General features: G+C 35.0%; 1 protein-coding gene across 2 annotated transcripts in view; it reads left to right on the top strand.

Annotated features, from left to right (window-relative positions):
• Positions 1-20,057, top strand: part of COG3 (component of oligomeric golgi complex 3) — a 68,015-nt gene that overhangs the window by 18,234 nt on the left and 29,724 nt on the right. For both annotated transcript variants that reach the window (XM_028104608.2, XM_028104601.2), the window contains 6 exons: positions 2,346-2,389; positions 2,861-2,987; positions 3,594-3,685; positions 4,965-5,104; positions 6,475-6,635; positions 18,201-18,306. In XM_028104608.2, the coding sequence (XP_027960409.1) occupies positions 2,346-2,389; positions 2,861-2,987; positions 3,594-3,685; positions 4,965-5,104; positions 6,475-6,635; positions 18,201-18,306 (670 nt within the window). The remainder of the gene's footprint in view (positions 1-2,345; positions 2,390-2,860; positions 2,988-3,593; positions 3,686-4,964; positions 5,105-6,474; positions 6,636-18,200; positions 18,307-20,057) is intronic.

The following is a 20,057-nucleotide window of genomic DNA, read 5'->3' as shown; positions in this document are numbered from 1 at the left end:
ATATTCCATTGTATATATGTACCACATCTTTATCTGTTCATCAGTTGGTAAACATTTGGGCTCTCTCCATAGTTTGGCTATTGTTGATAATGCTGCTATAAACATCAGGGCGCATGTACCCCTTTGGATCTGTATTTTTGTATCCTTTGGGTAAATGCCTAGTAGTGCAATTGCTGGACCAGAGGGTACTTCTATTTTTAATTTTTTGAGGAACCTTCATACTGTTCTTCAGAGTGGCTGCATTCCCACCAACAGTGTAAGAGGGTTCCCGTTTCTCCACATCCTCATCGACACCTTTTGTTTCTTGTGTTGTTAATTTTAGCCATTCTGACAGGTGTGAGGTGATATCTCATTGTGGTTTTGGTTTGTATTTCCTTGATGATGAGTGATGTTGAACATCTTCTCCTGTGTCTGTTAGCGGTCTGGATGTCTTCTTTGGAAAAGTGTCTGTTCATGTCTTCTGCCCAGTTCTTAACTGGATTATTTGGTGTTTTTTGGGTGTTGAGTTTGATAAGTTCTTTATAGATTTTAGGACTAACCCTTTATCAGATATGTGGTTTGCAAATATCTTCTCCCATCTTTTAGTTTTGTCGATTGTTTCCTTTGCTGTGCAGAAGCTTTTTATCTTGATGAAGTCCCATTAGTTCATTTTTGCTTTTGTTTCCCTTACCACAGACGTGTCTAGTAGGAAGTTGCTATGGCTGAGGTCAAAGAGGTTGCTGCCTGTGTTCTCTAGGATTTTGATGGTTTCCTATCTCACATTTAGGTCTTTCATCCATTTTGAATTTATTTTTGTATATGGTGTAAGAAAGTGGTCCAGTTTCTAAGGAGGGCGCGTTCTGTGTGGAGCACTGGGTGTTATGCACAAACAATGAATCATGGAACACTATATCAAGAACTAATGATGTAATGTATGGTGATTAACATAACAATAAAAAAGGAAAGTGGTCCAGTTTCATTCTTCTGCATGTTGCTCTCCCGTGTACTAAATAAGCAAGACTAATTATACAAGTAAATTTGAAAAATACGTTGATACTGATCAAGAATTTATTGGTGGATCATTGGAATGAGAAATTCTAGAATTTAGTATATAAAGAAATCAATCTTAAAGAGGAAGGGTTAGAGTTTTCTATATAGTATTGGGAAGATTTGCTAAGTATTTGGGGGGAAAAAAGTAAGCTCTTCACTTTATAACATTACCAAAATACATTCTAAATGAACTAAAGAGTTAAATGTAAAAATAAGCAGGAAAAAAAAAACCTAACAGAAATTATTGGGAAAAAATTACAGAGTAAAAGATTCAGGATATAAAAATTACATTTTCTGAATTTTAAACAGCCAAAGAAAAGCAGAAACTAGCATGTTTGCAACAGACAAGTGAGAAGGTTAATATTTTTAATAAGCTAAGAGTGCTTCTAACTCAGTAAGAAAGATGAATATCTGATATATAAATGACCAGATTACGCAAAGAAAATGCAAACTTTCATTAAATATGAGCTTCAGTGGAGAATACGTGTAGTTTAGATTAGATGGCATTTTGTTTTTTGTCAAGACAATGGCAGATTAAGGTGTAGCAATCAGTGCTTTTGAGAATTTGATGAGGCAGACAATACTGCTGATAGAGAGGTAAATCAATTCCTTCCTCAAAAAACATTTTAGGAGAATGGAGCAAAAGCCCCTTTAGGTATTTATCTCTTTTGACCCAGTGTTGGGGGTCCCCAGCTGGGAAGTAGGTACTATTATTGTACCTGCTTTATGTGGTAGGAAGTGGAAACTCAGAAGTGAGCCCTCTCTCCTGGGCTCAGACAGCTCCTGGGGAGCTGGCACCCAGACCCTCTAAGTTTCATTCCAGGCTCAGAGCTCCTAACCACTAGACTTTTCTTTTCAGGAAACAGTCTAGATGTCTAACAGAATATTTGACTTATGGTACATTTTCCTAAGGAGATATTATGTGGCCCTTTAAAATAGTGTTTTTTTTATTATTATTCGAGTGTTTACTAGGTGCCAGGAACTATGCTAAGGCATTCCATACATTTTCATTTAATGTTGAGTAGGATGATGTTTTGAAATGTAGTTTTTTGAAAGCAGATTATCATGTTGAATGTATAATTCCAGGTTTTTGTTTTTTTTTTTTATATAGTAACTATAGTGTGTGTATACAAAAACCTGAAAGAATATTCTAAAATATTAGTTGTGGTTATTTTGTGGTATTTATAGGTGATTTTTATGTTTCAGCTTTTTTGTATATATAGATTTTCTAACATTAGCATGTATTTGTTAAAATCAGAAAGTAGTTAAAAGTATAACTAAAACAGATGTATTTTTAATATATTTTTATTTTGCAGACTCTTATTGAACAAATAGAACAGCGATCTGAAAAAATACCTGAGTGAGTACCTAGAAGTTCTTCAAATTACCTTCTTCTTGATGTGCCATTTTTCCAAATCTGTTATGTTTCTGATATTTTCTGAGCATTTACCTTCTATACTATGCAAGCTTTTTCTTGTAGCACATAACTTACTTTGGGGAAAGGTTGTAGACCTGACTTCTGAGTTTGCAAGGCATCTCTTTTTCCCATAGCAGGATTTGCTTTTAATTTCAAACATGTAAGATCTTTCTCTACTCTTGGGAGATAAATCTCTTTTTAAAAGAATAAAAATTATAGTTTTTGAACCACAGTTCATTATGGTTTATTTTATCTCTTTTCATACATAAATATGTCTAGTATTTAATGTGGTCAAATAAGAGGTGACCTTATTGCTTTAGAGGTTTTGAAACCTCTTCTGGGATTTAAGATCAGATTTAATTTACATATCTGAAATCAGAAATTTATACTCCAATCTCATTTGCTTTTCATCAGATACCAACAACTGCTAAATGACATCCATCAGTGTTACCTTGACCAGCGGGAGCTCCTTTTGGGCCCTAGCATCACTTGTACTGTAACAGAGTTAACAAGCCAGAATAATAGAGATCATTGTGCCTTGGTAAGCTTCTGCTAGTTTTGATTGATGTTAAACCTTCCCCTGAAATATTTTGATGTTCTAGAAGCTGTATTTGGGTAAATAAGTTTTGGATCCCATATCAACAAGCTTAAAGAGTTTTTCTTTCAGTTATGAGAAATCTAGAATATAATTAGCATTCAGCTTGTTAAAGTATTCTCATTTTGATCTGTTTTTTGAAGAATGAAGACTCACAAACAAGTATTACTCCTTGAAAGATGAAGTTTCAGAGTTTGTGGATTTATACTGACGATTTAGTTTAGTTTTTGCTGTAGAAGTGCTTTTGTTTAGCGATTTTAATTCATATTATAGAAAAATACATAAACATTCTTTCATTAAATACCTCCTCTTCAACTAAAAGAGTAATTTATTTTCATTGTCAAAAGTTTAGAAAATAAAAGAAAATAAAAACGAGCCATATTCACATTATGCAGTAAACCATTGAAAAACCAGCCACCTTCTGTTCTTGAATGAGTTATTTTATGAATATATGTGCATAAACTCAGTGCAATTAAATTGTTTGTTTTACTCATAAATGCTGGGATCATTGTGTGTCTTTGACTGTAGGTAATGTGTGTTTATTTCCTGCAGATTCGCAGTGGCTGTGCCTTTATGGTCCACGTATGCCAGGATGAGCACCAACTTTACAATGAATTTTTCACAAAACCAACATCAAAATTAGAGTGGGTGGTACACAAACTCTAACTCTTGTTTTTAAGATTTAATTTCCTAATGACCATCATGACTTACTATATTATAGGAGTATTTTAAAGTCAACTGCAGAGTGTTTTAACTTTTGTGAGTGTGTAAACATAATATTGGATGGAACAGTGTTTTTTTTAAAATAAATGTGCAATTTAAAGGCCAACATGCTTTTACATTATTTATAGTATATCGAGACAATATGGTATGATAGTAAGAAGCCTATATTGGGAACTAAGTCTTGGCAGTCTATATCCCTTTATCTCCACTAAGTATAATAATTCCTTCTAGTTAAAGAATTCTGTGGTTCTAACCAATGAAAGACACTTAAAAATACAGACACTATTTAATACCTTTTCCTTATTTTTCTCAAAGTGTCTTTCAGCTCCTGTGTTAGTCACTTTTGGTTTCTTCATATTGATGATTTTGACTCTTACCAAGATTCTAAGATTATGACTTTTGTAATGAGGAAGAGACAAATGTACCTTATAGTTTTGATACTTCTGATGAAATGCTATGTATAGAAGAGTACTATTAACAGTTTGAAGAATATAGACAACTTAAGTTTTTCCTTTCAAATGTTTAAAATTGTCAAAAATACTTTTATGTCCAAGTACTTTGAATTTTGCTAATCTAAATCCAAGTATTCAAGAATTTTCAATTCATCTTTCCTAGGGAAAATGTTACATTTGATTCACAAATGATGTAGAATATAAAAGGATAATTAAATAAAAATATTTGTTATTGTGGACATATATAAAGAATTGCTGAAATAAAGTTGTAATGAATTGACATTTGGCTGGGGACAGCTACTTTGGAGTGGCTGCTCAAGACTGCTTATGGATTTTGAGCTTATTTATTTATTTATTTATTCTTTAAAGATTATTTATTTGAGAGAGCGAGAAAGAGAGAGAGAGTACATGAGAGGGAGGAGGATTAGAGGGAGAAGCAGGCTCCTCGCTGAGCAGGAAGCCCGATGCGGGACTCGATCCCGGGACTCCAGGATCATGACCTGAGCCGAAGGCAGTCGCTTAACCAACTGAGCCACCCAGGCACCCCGGATTTTGAGCTTTTTAAAGCAAAGAAAAATCTACAGTATTATTTTCACTCTTTGACTTCTCATTATATAATGTTCCCATGCACTATTTTCCAGTAGATTTTTATTTTTATTGGCTAGAAGAAATCAATGATACCTTTTAAACTATGAGAAAATCCCCAAAAGATTACTACTTATGGCCATGTTTTATTCTTTCATTTTAGTGAACTTTTGGAGAAACTGTGTGTGTCATTGTATGACGTCTTCAGGCCTTTGATCATTCATGTTATTCACTTAGAGACTCTATCGGAACTTTGTGGGATTCTTAAAAATGAGGTGCTTGAAGATCATGTACAGAACAATGGTAAATGATAGTTAGAAATGATAATTTCAAAAGTCTTTTTAATTATATTTGTGGCTCAATGGATTTGAAAACCCCCTATCCTCTACCCCACTCACCTATATAAATTCATTATTTTTATAGCTTGGGTTGATGCCTTGTCCCTTTTAAAATCAAGATGCACCTTATTTTTTGACTAAAAGTACAAATTAAATGGGGAAGAATTTTAAAATCTGGGCAAAATTATTAATAAAATAATTATAGTTAATTTTTCTTTTTGGCATCTGAAATCCAGAGAGAACTGTCAGTTTTGGATTAGACATTTCTTAATACATTCTTAACCAAAATACCTAGAGTCATTGACTATATTGCATGCTCTTGATTTAAAAACAAATTATTTTAGTGTACATACATAATAATGACTTATCTTTTTTGAAATTACAAATAAAAGCAATTCTCTGGAAAACTCTAACCATCTGATACATTCTTTAATATTTGATTTGATTGTCATAGAAAACATGACTTAAATAATTTAAAAAAAAAACCCTTCAAGTAATTATTTTATTGACAGAAATTACTGTTTTCACTTTGACTTTCCTTAGGAGACACTATAGGTTTGTTATGCTTCCAAAGTTTCTTCTGCTGCATTTAGTTCATTCTAAGATGTGTATTTTCTTACACATTAATGCTTCTTAATTAAATTAATTTGAATATTTATGTTATTATATAGTGTCTCCAACTCCCCAGCCCTTGGAAAGCTGTTAGGGAATTGATGGTTTGTCTTAACACTGAAAGCATCTTAGGAATGCAGAAACTCTATATAAACTCATATTTCATTTTAGTTTTTTACTCATTTTGTTTTTTGTTTTTTTTGTGTGGAAACAAAAGTTTCCACTTTTGTTAAATAACAAGTTATTGTTGTTAAATAACAAGTTATTTTTGTTGTTAAATAACAAGTTATTTTTGTTAAATAACAAGTCATTTAATATCTGTGGGACGCAATTTATTTGTAAAATTGGAATGATGACCCGACTAATAAGCTGCCCTAGCTGTCTCTCAGGATTGGTTTGAAGCTGAATGAGATAACTTTTAAAAAGCACAAAACACTTTAAAATTCAGACTTTAGTATTTATATTAATAATAGAAATAATATCACAGAGTCTCAGAAAGAAGGTATAAGGGCAAATTTATTTCCCAATTTTAAATTTGAGGAAATTGAAAGACATTTATTAAATTTTTCTGAGGTCATTGAGTCATACTGAAATAGAATGCGACCACAGTCCCCGAGGCAAAAATGCTTCCTACTACTACTGGACACTTGAGTAATATTTTGCTTTTTTAAAGAAAGTATTTTTCTAAATATAAAGGAATGGATGATTACACTTTTTTATCAGCTGAACAACTGGGAGCATTTGCAGCTGGAGTAAAGCAGATGTTAGAAGATGTACAAGAGCGCCTCGTCTACAGAACGCACATCTACATTCAGACAGACATCACGGGGTACAAACCTGCTCCTGGAGATCTGGCGTATCCTGATAAGTTGGTGATGATGGAGGTAGGGTTCCCTTATTTGATCTTGATCTCTTCCTCAGCCCCATATACCTTTTGGATGTTTGGTACTAGTGAAAATAGGATTTTTCTTTTTAATTCTCATTCAAGATGTAAAATCAAGATAAACTTGCCATAAAGTCACAGGAAATAAAATTTTTAAAAATTGAACAAAATGATCTGTTACATTGTTTTTCCTTCAAGTTATATTTTATAATTAATTTCCCTCCCCTTTTCTAGGAAATACATGTCTCAATTTTTTTTTAAAAGATTTATTTATTTACTTTAGAGAGAGAGAGTGTGTGTGCTCATGCATGAGCATGGGGAGGGGCAGAGGGAGAGGGAAAGGGAGAATCTCAAGCAGACTCCCTCCTGAGCATGGAGCCCAACATGGGGCTTGATCCCACGACCCTGAGATCACAACCTCAGCCGAAATCCAGAGTAGGACACTTAACCAACTAAGCCACCCAAGTGCCCTGTGTTCTCAGCTTTTAAATTGAATTTGTGCTCCCTGTGATTTCTCTATTTTTAAAATAAATGGCATGGAAGAGGGTTGATAGCACAGGAGCCACCATAGTTGATTGTCACATAACCACGTGTCATGCTGTCTCATAAAAGCTCTTTAGGCCGTCTCCTCAAAATTCTACAGCACCTAAGTCCAGTTTATGGTTTGAAGAGTTAGATTTACCTCACTGATCATTTATCTCACTGATTCAGTTACATATGAATCTTTATTTTCTTTGACTGCCGGACAGGGTTTAAATAATGCTGAGGATATTAGTGCTAAACCAAAATTAGAACCTAGAACTTTTTTTTCTTTTTAAGTATGCTCCATGCCCAGTGTGGAGCTCAACGTGGGTCTTGAATTCATAACCCTGAGATCAAGACCTGAGCTCATACCACGAATCAACTTAACCAACTAAGCTACTAAGGCACCCCAGAACCTAGAACTTTTTTAAAGGAAGTTTCAAATACGAGCAAAGGGTAGAGAGAATAATATAATGAGCTCTTACATATCATTACCCCAGCTTCCACATGGCCAATCTTATTTCACTTAGAGCTCCATTATTCCTTTCCACACCATTAGTTATTTTGGAGCAAATTCTAAACATTTCATCAGTAAATACTTCAGTAGGTAGCTTTAAAAGGTAAGGCACATTTTATTTTTTGCAGTGAGGCTTTTTTCCAGTTTTATTGAGAAATAATTGACATATATCAGTAAGTTTAAGGCATAGAGCATGATGATTTGATTAACATACATTGTAAAATGATTACCCCAATAGGTTTAGTTAACAGCCATCATTTTATATAGATAATAATACAAAGAAAAGAAATTTCTCTTTGTGATGAGCTGTTAGATCCACCTCTGAACAACTTTCCTATCTATATACAGTATTTATTGTTAACTATAGTCATCATATATATTACATTCCTAGTATTTATCGTAACTGAAAGTTTGTACTTTTGTTTTATTTTTTAGATTCACATATAAGTGAGATCATACAGTGTTTGTCTTTCTCTGGCTTATGTCACTTAGCATAATGTCTTCAGGGTCCATCCATGTTGTTGCAAATGGTAGGATTTCCTTGTTTTTTTGTTTTTGTTTTTGTTTTTTAATATGGACAAATAATATTTCCCTGTCTGTATACACAACTTCTTTAACCATTCATTCATTTGTGGACACTTAGGTTGTTTCTGTGTCTTAGCTATTGTGAGTGAACGTGGGGGTGCAGATATCCTTTTGAGTTAGTGTTTTCATTTCCTTTGGATATATTCCCAGAAGTGGAATTGCTGGATCATATGGTAGTTCTATTTTTAATTTTTTGAAGATCCTCCATACTGTTTTTCAGAGTGGCTGCATCAATTTACAGTCCTGCCAATAGAGCACAGGGGTTCCCTTTTCTCCACATCCTTGCCAACACTTGTTAACCTTTTTTTTTTAAAAAAGATTCTATTTATTCATTTGTCAGAGAGAGAGAGCATGTAAGTGCGCACGCACACGAGTAGAGGAGGGGCAGAAGGCAAAGCAGACTTCCCACTGAGCAGGGAGCCCAATGTGAGGGGGGCTCCATCCCAGGACCCTGGGATCATGACCTGAGCTGAAGGCAGACGCTTAACTGAGCCACCCAGCATCCCAACACTTGTTATCTCTTGTCTTTTTAATAGTAGCCATTCTAACAGGCATGAGATGGTATCTCATTGTGGTTTGAATTTGCATTTCCCTGATGGTTATTGATGTCGAGCATCTTTTCACTATCTGTTGGCCATTTGTATATCCTCTTCGGAAAAAATGTTGATTTAGGTCCTTCATCCATTTTTAATTGGGTTATTTGGTTTTTATGCTATTGAGTTGTATGAGTTTTTTGTACATTTCGGATATTAACTCCTTATCAGATATGTGGCTTGTAAATATTTTTCCCCATTCTGTAAGTCATGTTTTCACTTTGTTGATGGTTTCTTTTTTTTTATTTTAAAGATTTTATTTATGTATTTGACAGAGAGATAGTGAGAGCAGGAACACAAGCAGGGGGAGTGGGAGGGGGAGAAGCAGGCTCCCAAGGAGCAGGGAGCCCGATGCGGGGCTCGATCCCAGGACCCTGGGATCATGACCTGAGTCTAAGGCAGATGCTAAACGACTGAGCCACCTAGGCACCCCTATTGATGGTTTCTTTTGCTGTGCAAAAGCTTTTTAGTTTGATGGTAGTCCTACTTGTTTATTTTGGTGAGGGCACTTTTCATTTTAACATAACCGTGATAACTATCACACCTAAAAACATTATTATAGTTCCTATCTTGATATCATTGAATATTCAGTTGAATCTGGAATTTTTTCAGATTTACTAGTTGTTAGTGTTTTGTCCCAGTTACTTTATCTTTTTGTGTGTAAGTTTTATTGCTGAACCATTTGAAAGTAAATTACAGATACTGTGATACCTCACTTCTGAATACTTCAACTCTTACTCTCCTAAGAATAAAAACATTCCTTCACATAATCACATGCTATTTTTACATATATAAAAATTAACATTAATTCAACATATTATTTATATGCAGTACATATTCAAATTTCTCCAGTTGTCCTTCAGCTGTCTTTAAAACAGGATCAAAAAATTTAAAAAGTAGGATCCGGTCAAGGTTGATGTTTCTCCCCACCTGTTTTTTCTTTTTTTGTTTTGTTTTTTGTTTTTATGACATTGGCTTTTTTGAAGACACCAAGCCAGTTTTATTGTTGAATGTGCCACATTCTGGATTTGTCTGATTGTTTTCTTCATACTTAGATTCAGATTAAACTTTTTTCTTTCTTTTTTTTTTTCAAGAATACTACACAGCTGATGTATACTTACCTCATCACATCAAAGGCACATAATGTCAGGATATTCCACAATTGGTTAAGGTAGTAATTGGTAATTTTCTTCATTATAAAAGTACATTCCCCTCTTTGTAATTAGTGAGTAGTGATGAAATGATACTTTGGGATTATGTGAGTTCCCCAGCATCTTTTTACCCAGTGGTTATCGCAACTATTAATGATCTGTGCCTGAATCGGTTATTATGTTGGGAGTAGCAAATTTCATATCAGCCATTTCTTCTGCATTTATTAGCTGGCATTCTGCTGCAAAGAATTAATTTCTCTTTCTCCCTCCCTTTTTTCCTACCTTTGACCCTTGTAGACTAGTGGAATTTTTAAAAAAGTCATTATCTTTTGCCATTACTCTTTTTGAAGCTCAGAATTGTCCCAGATTTGACTAAGGGAAGATGGCTTCTTTGTCCTTTAGATGGCTTTAGATGGCTTCATTGTCATTTTGACATGTCCCTGTAATCTTTAAGGACTTATTTCTTTTTTCTTAAACAGTTTTATTGAGTTACAGTTTATAAACCCCACAATTCACCCATTTAGAGTTTATAATTTAGTGGGTTTTAATATATTCATGGATAGGTGCAGCTGTCACCACAGTTGGTTTTAGATTACTTTCACCATCTCAGAAAGCAGCCTTGTACCCTTAGCCGTCACCCTCCGACCCCAGTCTGAGGCAGACATTAATTTCTGTCTATAGATTGCCCTGTTTTAAACATTTCATATGAGGGCGCCTGGGTGGCTCAGTTGGTTAAGCGACTGCCTTCGGCTCAGGTCATAATCCTGGAGTCCCAGGATCGAGTCCCACATCGGGCTCCCTGCTCAGCAGGGAGTCTGCTTCTCCCTCTGACCCTCCCCCCTCTCATGCTCTCTATCTCTCATTCTCTCTCAAATAAATAAATAAAATCTTAAAAAAAAGTAAACATTTCGTATGAATAGAATTGTATAACATATGGTCTTTTGTGACGTCTTTCACTTAGCATGTTTTCACAGTTCATCCAAGTTAAAGCATGTATTAGACTTCATTCCTTTTTATGCCTGGATAATATGCCGTTGTATGGATATATCACGTTTTGTTTATTCATTCATCTGCTGATGGACATTTGGGTTGCTTTCGCCTGTTGGGTGTTATAAATAATACTGCTACAAACATTCATGTACACATTTTTGTGTGGACATATGTTTTCATTTCTCTTGTGTATATACCTAGGAGTGGAATTGCTGCTGTATAGTAACTCTATGTTTAATCATTTGAGGAACAGCCAGATTGTTTTCCAAAGTGCCTGTACCAGTTTTCATTCTCACCAGCAGTGTATGAGGGTTCTGATTTCTCCACCTACTTGCCAACTCTTGTTAGTATTTGACTTTTTGCTTTTAGGCATCTAGTGGGTATGAAGTAATATCTCATTGTGGTTTTGATTTGCATATTGTCCTTGCATCATTTATTATCCCAGCATTCTGTCCAGTTGTCCCAGCATCATTTGTTGAAAGGCTATTCTTTCCTACTGGATGGTCTTGGCACCCTTGTTGAAGTCAGTTGCTCATAGATTTTTGGGTTGGTTCCTTCCTTCCTTCTTTCCTGTTTATTTATATGAGAAAGAGAGCATGAGTGGGAGGAGGAGCGGAGGGAGAGAGAACATCCTTAAGCAGACTCCCCACTGAGCATAGAACCTGACTCGGGGCTTGATCCCAGGACCCCAAGATCATGACCTGAGCTGAAATCAAGAGTCAGATGCTCAACTGACTGAGCCAGCTAAGCGCCCCTGGGTTTATTTCTGAACTCTCAGTTTTATTACACTGATCTTTATGTCTGTTTTTATGTCAATATCAGACTGATTTGATTATTGTTTTGTAATAAATTTTGCAATCAGGAAGTATGAATTCTAATTTCTTTTTCCTTTTTAAGATTGTTTTGACTATTCTTGGTCCCTTGAAATTCCATATGAATTTAGAATCAGCTTGTCAATTTCTACAAAGAAGTCAGCTGGGATTTGTTAGGGATTGTCTTATATCTATCGATCAATTTGGGGAGCATTGCCATCTTAACAATATTAAGTCTTCCAATTCATGAACATGGGATATTTTGAAATTATTTAAATGTTTTTCAATTTCTTTCAGTGATATTTTGTAGTTTTCAGAGCATAAATTTTATACATAATTTGTTAAATTTATTCCTAAGTATTTTATTCTTTTTGAAGCTAATGTAAATGGAACTATTTTCTTAATTCTGTTTTTTGATTGTTCATTGCAAGTGTATAGAAATATATTTGATATATATTGATCTTGTATCATGTAACCTTGTTAGACTAACTTATTCTAATAGATTTTAGTGGAGTCCTTAGGATTTTCTATGTATGTATGTGTAAATATGTATGTATGTACATAAGATCACGTCTGCAAATAGAGATAGTTTTAATTTCCAACTTTAATGCCTTTTATGTATTTCTCTTGCCCAATTGCCCTAGCTAGAACCTCCAATACAATGTTGAATAGAAATGATGAGGCCTTAATTATTCCTGATATTAAGGGGAAAGCATCTAGCCTTTTCCATTTAGTATGATGTTAGCTGTGAGTTATTCATGTAATGCCCTTTATCAGGTTGAGGAAGTTACCATCTATTCCTAGTTTGTTGAGTGCTTTTATCATGAAATGATGTTTGTTTTTGTTAGATGCTTTTTCTGCATCTATTGGGATGATCTAGTGATTTTATTCTGTTGATACATTACATTAATCAGTTTTTCAAATTAAACCAACCTTACATTCCTGAGACAAATCTCATTTGTTGTGGTGTATCAATCTTTTTATATGTTTCTGGGTTCAGTTTGCTAGTATTTTGTTAAAGACTTGTATCCATATTCATTAAGAGATACTGGTAGATAGTTGTCTTTTGTCTTGATATCTGGTTTTGATATCAGGGTAATACTGGCTTTATGAAGTAAGTTGGGAAGTATTCCCTCCTCTTCTATATTTTGGGAGAGTTTGTGAAGAATATTAGTTAATTCTTTAAATGTTTGATGGAATTCAGTGGTGAAGCAGTGTGGGTCTTGACATTTCTTTGTGGGTGGTTTTTTTTATTATTCAGTCTTTTCACTTGTTATAGGCCTATTCATATTGTCTCTTTCTTCTTGAGTCAGTTTCAGTAGTTTATATTTTTCTAGGAATTTTTCCATTTCATCTAAGTTATCTAACTTGTTGGTATATTGTTCATCGTTGTTACATTTGTGTTTTTTATTTCTGTAAAGTTGGTATTACTGTTCCCTCTTTATGTGTGATTCTAGTAATTCGAGTCTTTTTCTTTTTTTATCTTGGTCAAACTAGATTTCTTTGCTTTCCTGCACAAGATGATCCATGTACTTACCCTTTACATTCTTTGCCCTAGATCTGGAGTCACCTGTTTCTCCAAGAAGTTTTGATTGCCTTAACAGGGAGGAGAGTGGTATTTAGAAACCAACATCTGAGTGTTAGGTGTTTTCATTGCTAGCCCTGGATGTCGTTACTTCTAACCCCTAAAGGGTGGAGGTAGAAAAAATGTAATTTTAAATATCATGAATTATTACTGAAACCTCTAATTCAAATCCATTACCATAGGGTTCTTCCTTATTTTCCCCCATTCCATATTTGTATGTCTCTTCTCTCACAAAAGAAACCCTGGCTTCTAGTACCTTCTGTTTATTTATTCATTTGCTCCAAGTTACAACATACTTGAAAATAGTTTCAAAATTAACACCATAACTAACAGCAAACTTACTAAATTCAAGATCTTTTGTACTTCTTTTTGTCCTTGGATCATATCCTATTAAGATATACAGATTACTGTCAAACTTAGACCTTTGATTCTAACTACAGATCTGAAGATTTTAAACTAAGAGCTAATCCCTTTAGACTGGGGAGTTTTCCCCTGTAAGGTTGCATGGGGAAAGTGTAGAGTCAGACCTAGGTTCAATCCTGACTCTGTCAGTCAGTAGCTATTACTCAGTTTCTATGAGTATGTGTCATTATTTGTAAAGTAGGTGTAACAGTACTGACCATTGGGGATTGCTGTGAGAGTACAGATAATGGCTAGAAAGCACTTGACTTTCTAGTCATATAGTAGGCAGTGGCTGTTATTGTTTAGCCCTTGAAATATTTAAAAACAATATTTGACTTTTTTAAACTGTGTTTAATTAAAATAATGAGTGAAATATATTACCAGTTAAAAATTGTTTAATTTTAATTTTTTACCTTTATTTATAATTGACATATAACATTGTATAAGTTTAAGATGTACAATATAATGATTCGATGTACATATATGTTGTGAAATGTTTATCACAATATATTCATTAACATTCATTATTTCACATGGTTGCATTTTTTTTGTGTGTGTGTTATGGTAAGACCTTAAAAAAAATCTACTCTCTTAGCAACTTTCAAATATACAAACAGTATTGTGGGTTTTTAAATTTTTTTAAATTTTATTTTTTAAAGACTTTATTTATTTTGAGAGTGTGTGTGAGCAGGGAAAGGGGCAGAGAGAGAATCCTCAGGCAGACTCTCTGCTGAGGGTGGAGCCTGACGCCAGGCTCGATCCCCTGACCCTGAGATCATGACCTGAGTCCAAATCAAGAGTGGGATGCCTAACTCACTGAGCCACCCAGGCGCCCCATACAATACAGTATTATTAACTGTCATTACCATTCCTGTATATTAGATCCCCAGGACTTACTTATCTCCTACTGGAAGTTTGTACTCTTTGACCACCTTCCTCCCTTTTCCCACAACCACCAATCTGTTCTCAGTTTCTATTTAATATTTTTTTTAAAAAACAAGACATTTGGCTTGTTAGTAAAGGTGAGTTTTGATGTGTCTGTCTGCTTTTTTTTAATTTAAATTTTAATATGAAGGGTGTTGTCCTTTTACTTTCCCTTACCTATAAGAATGTGACTATTTTTAACTTATTAAACAAATTACTTGATCTAGTTTGTTTGGAAAATATCTAAAGTATTTAAAATAAAAGTACATTATAAGAGCAGTTATCAGTAGCCTGATTATTTTATTTGAAAAGTTCCAAAGGAAATTTTGATACTAGTGAATTTGAAAATATCCCCTGAAATAATATAGCTAAGACATTACACGTTTCTAATGTATTTTCAAAAATGTGGTCTAATTTTTGCAAGGTTTGCAGACTATCCTTGCTTGATTATCATTGGCTTCCAGCAGGGGTGCTGACTTAAATTTGTCTATGAAAAATAGGTTTAAAGTCCATTTCTTCATAAGTGTATTCTATATTCATCAACATACCTTTTGATATCAAGTGGGAATCTTTTTTGTTAAGTTATAAATATGGCTCAGATAGTATCCTGTTTCTGTTTAGACTGCTTCTCCTGGATGTCACACATCCTGATTTTTTTTTTTAAATAGATTTTATTTTTTAGAACAGTTTTAGATTTATAGAAAAATTGAGAAGGTCTTACAGAGTTCCCATGTAGCCCACATCCAGTTTTCTCTGTTATTTAACATTTTATATTAGTGTGGTACACTTGTTGTGGTTAATGAGCCAGTAATGATACATTGGTATTAACTAAAGGCCATAGTTTATTCACATTTCCTTAGTTTTTATAAAATATCTTTTTCTATTCCAGGATCCCATTATCCATTTATAGTTACTACATTGCATTTGTTTTTCATATCTTCTTAGGCTCTTCTTGGCTCTGACAGTTTCTCAGACTTTCCTTGTTTTTGCTGATATTAATTTAACATTTTTGAGGAGAATTGGCTAAGAGTTTTATAGGGTGCCTCCCAATAGGAATTTGTCTGATGTTTTTCTCTAGATTAGACTGGTGTTATGTATTTTTGGAGGAAAACCCAAAGTGCCATTTTTATCACATCATATCTAGGGTAGATACTATCAATATGACTTTCCACTGTTGATACTGACCTTGATCACCTAACAGAGGTAGCATTGTCAGGTTTCTTCACTAGAAAGTTGCTCTTTTCCCCAAGTTATGCTGCTTCCTTGAGACAAAGTATTTACATACATTATTTGGAATTTTTCTGCGAGGTGATCTTTTTCCTTCTATAAATATATGTATGTATGTATGTATTTATTCACTTACTGATATCAGTATGAACTCATGGATATTTATTTCATACTTTGGGTTATTGTCCATTGCTATTTATTTGTTGTTCAACTGGTTCCAACTTTGACCATTGGGAGCTCTTTCAGTTGGTTCCTGGGTCCCTTTGAACATATCCCTCGCTTGTAGGTGTGTTTATGTTTTATGAGCACTTCCTTATCTCTTGGCTCTATAAGATGCTTTAGGCTCATTTTGTGTATTTCCGGTCTTAGTCCTAGAATCAGCCATTTCTCCAAGGAGTCCTGGCTTCTTTTATTGGAGAATGGTATTAGAAAATAAGGTCTAGGTGCTTAAGTGTGCTCATAGCTATAGAATGTTCTTGCTTTTGGGTCCTCTCAGCTGACAGAGCAAATAAATATATGTATGTATAACCTATTCCTGTTGCTACACATCCTCACCAGCATTTTAACTTAACCTAACTTATTTTAATGCCTGAACTGATAAATGTGTTGTAATAAGTGTGCTTGTTTTAAAGCTAACAGGCTTGAAATATACCAGGCTATTTAGTTTACTGCCCTTACCTATTGTAAGAATGTTCTCCTCAACTTTCATCCCTTCTCCTGACTTCTATTTAAATTTATATTTTGGATAGTTATATTAATTATTTGTATAGTACTTTTTTTTTTAGTAATACATAAAATCAACCTTGTAGAATCAGATAAATGGTATGTAGGGCATATAGTTTTGGGGCTGTTTGTTTATTGCCCAGCTTTCATTTTTCTGCAGGCTTACAGTAGGAATATTGCTGATAATTCCAGGGAACAGATAGATAATCCATTTGCAGGAGTTACCTTGGCTTTAAGGCCACAAATCCATTTATAGGAGTTACCTTGGCTTTAAAAGTAGATATGATGAAGACTAGATTTATTTCTCAGTCCAGTCTGGGGAATTGTGTTCTCCTTTCTTCTTCCCTTTCTTTATTTGTCTTCTTTATGAATATTAGTTTTATATGATAGACAGAATACCTGTTTTAATAGTTCTGATAGGATGTTAGTTGATGAAGTTTACTAGAAGTCGCTCTCCCAGTGTAATTTAGTGATATATTTAGTATGTTTATTTAGTCATCACATGACCAGTATCCTGATACTTTCTTGTATGGACCTTTTGGTTTAAGGATACCACTTTCAGTAAATAGGCTTGCTTTGTTTTTCTTTTGGTGAGGGGTAGGGGCATCAGGTGATCCTGCTATGACATTTGTGTGCTCTTTAGGGGTTGGCTATAGTTTCTCGTTTCTGCATACAGAGTGAGAGGACTGGCCTGAGTGATAATGGAGTCTGTCTCCCAAACAGTTCTCTGGCCATTCCTTTTGGCAGTAGTTATGTGTGTGTTAGTCCTTCATTTTTGTGTATTTCCACCTTTATAAAACTATAAATGTAAATTAGTGAGATTTTCATTACTAACTTAGTAATTAGTGACCTGTGTGTATTTGATGTTATTCTTTAGGCAGTGAAGAAGGGTTTCAAAAATAGCTTACTATAGCTATTCTCACCTAAAGAGAAAACCAGTTGTTTATATTGACCGGTTACTTGAAAAAAGCCTTTCTGACATTCAGAATGTATCCTATTCAGTCTTAAATTTTGTTTCTAAGCATAAAGTTGAAAATTAGCTTCCTGTAGGAGCCTTGTGTATTATATAACCCTGCAGCAGATACCTGTAATAGTTCTGAAATTAATGGTTCACAAAAGGCTATGTATGTATTTATGGGAGTAGGGACACTCTTCTTTTTTGCAGTCTTTTTTTTTTAAGATTTTATTTATTTATTTTGATAGCGAGAGCAGGAACACAAGCAGGGGGTAGTGGGAGTAGGAGAGGGAGAAGCAGACTTCCCGCTGAGCAGGGAGCCCAATGTGGGGCTCGATCCCAGAACCCCGGGATCATGACCTATCCGAAGGCAGACGCCTAACGACTGAGCCACCCAGGTGCCCAGGAGTAGGGACACTCTATACTAATTTAACTTTTTCATTTCCACGGGTTGTTTTGCTGTGGTTCTCTTAATTGGTCCATTTATTAACTAGTTTTTTTTAAACTTTATGGAAGGAATATGTTCATATTGCAAACACAGCTGAAAACTACACTTTCATCTTCTGATTTCTTTATATAGCAAATTGCACAGAGTTTAAAAGATGAACAGAAGAAGATACCTTCAGAAGCTTCGTTTTCAGATGTTCGGTTAGAGGAAACAGAGTCTAATAATCTAAGAAAATCCGGTATGTTATGATGTTTAACTCCAGCTTTTATTCATTTGTTTAAGCTTTTATTGAGGACTCATCATGTTCTGGGCATGAGAAACACCTTGTGCCTTTGAGGAGCCCACACTTGGGTGTGGGGAGATTGATAAGCCACAGATATAATTGAGTGGTGACATGCTAAAGGTATGGGCAGTGCACTCTTGGGCCTTGGTAGAAGGGCATCGGAATTATGAAGGGAGATGAGCTTTGAGTGCAGGAAGGTGGTGGGTTCAGTGAAAGTTGGGGTGTCTGAAAGCTATATGGTTTATAAAAGCAAAAATGAGAGAGCCAGTTGAAGTAAGGTTGTTTAAGATAGAAGAGCATGGAGGAGGGCAGGCAGGAATGGAAGACCATGGTTGCTTTGGGGAAGTCAAGTGGTTTGGTATTTTTGGGCATAGGTTATTTGGAGGGAAGAGCAGCTAAAACAGGCCAGATAGGTGTCAGTGATAGTCTCATGAACTTTGAACTTCTTGCTAATACAGTGTATTGGCATAGTTGTACCACCAGACTTGCATTTTGTAAATATATGGAGTGCCTGAGACTGGGGTAAGATACTGATAAAAATGTTTGGGGTAGCTTGGACTAGGGTGCACGTTATGCAAGGAGCAAAATTGTCCAAAAGAATCCTGGATATTTATGTGTTATGTAGACAACAAGCTAGATGGGAAGCAGGATATCCCTTCCCCTCTCTTCCTAGCTGTAAGGGGGACACTGAAGCTCAGCTCCTCATGGAGCTGGGACTGACTGGGAGTTGGGGTAGTGAGAATGGGAGGCTTTAAAGAGCCCCAGTTGTCCCTAAATCCCTAGGTTTAGGGCATCATCAGGTACTGTGTGTTAATCTATGAACAATTGATACCTCAAAGCCAGACTGCCAAGCAACCTGAGTATTCCCTGTCTGGCAAAGCCATTTTATCACACTTGCCCCATAGGAGGTTAAAATTTTCTCCTTTGAAATAGAACCCGTGCCATGTCTTCATATACCTTTTGTTTCTAGTATACACCTTGGTCCTAATAAACCTCTTCAAAAGAGTTATTGGAGAGACTAGAGTACATTTCTGTCTTATTGACCCTGGTCTTATATATTTTCCCTTTCCCCAGTAAAGTCTATTCTTTCACCCATGTTTGGCCTTGATATAAATAAGGTATTGTTGACAGAACTGTAGAGACTAGTTAGGAGATTGTTTTCCATTTGAAAGATAAAGGTTTGAGCCAGGGCACTGATGGGGATGTAGAGAAGTGAATAGATGAGACATCTGGTTAAAACCTTGAATCAGTAGAATTTGATGACACATTAGATGTGGGGGCTAAGAAAGACTTAGCAGGGTCCATGTGGAACAACTGAGAGGATCTGTGTGTATCCATCTAGAGCTATGCTGTTCAACATGGTAGCCGCCTGCCATTGAACATGTGAAAGGTGGCTCATCTGCATATGCTTTAGCATATAAAGTACACACCAACTTTCAAAGACTTAATATGAAATGAATGAAAAAAACCTTACTAGTAATTTCTGTCTTGATTACATGTTAAAATGGTGATATTTTAGATATATTGGGTTAAATACAACTCATTCCATTTGTTTCTTCTTATTTTTTCTAATGTGGCATTATAATGTGTTACATTTATGGCTCATGCTGTATCTCCGTTGGACAGTACCGCTCTAGAGCTATCGAGAGGACCGAGTTAGAAAGATCATAGAGTACTCGATGCTTCGGGTTTGTGTAGGGTCACCC

Source organism: Eumetopias jubatus, unplaced genomic scaffold (genome assembly GCF_037043125.1).
Source record: "Eumetopias jubatus isolate StellerSeaLion01/CBP00866 unplaced genomic scaffold, mEumJub1_p1.0 scaffold_3, whole genome shotgun sequence".
Lineage (NCBI taxonomy): Eukaryota > Metazoa > Chordata > Mammalia > Carnivora > Otariidae > Eumetopias > Eumetopias jubatus.
The sequence above is the reverse complement of the archived record's forward strand: the minus strand, read 5'-3'. Positions and strand labels throughout refer to the sequence as shown.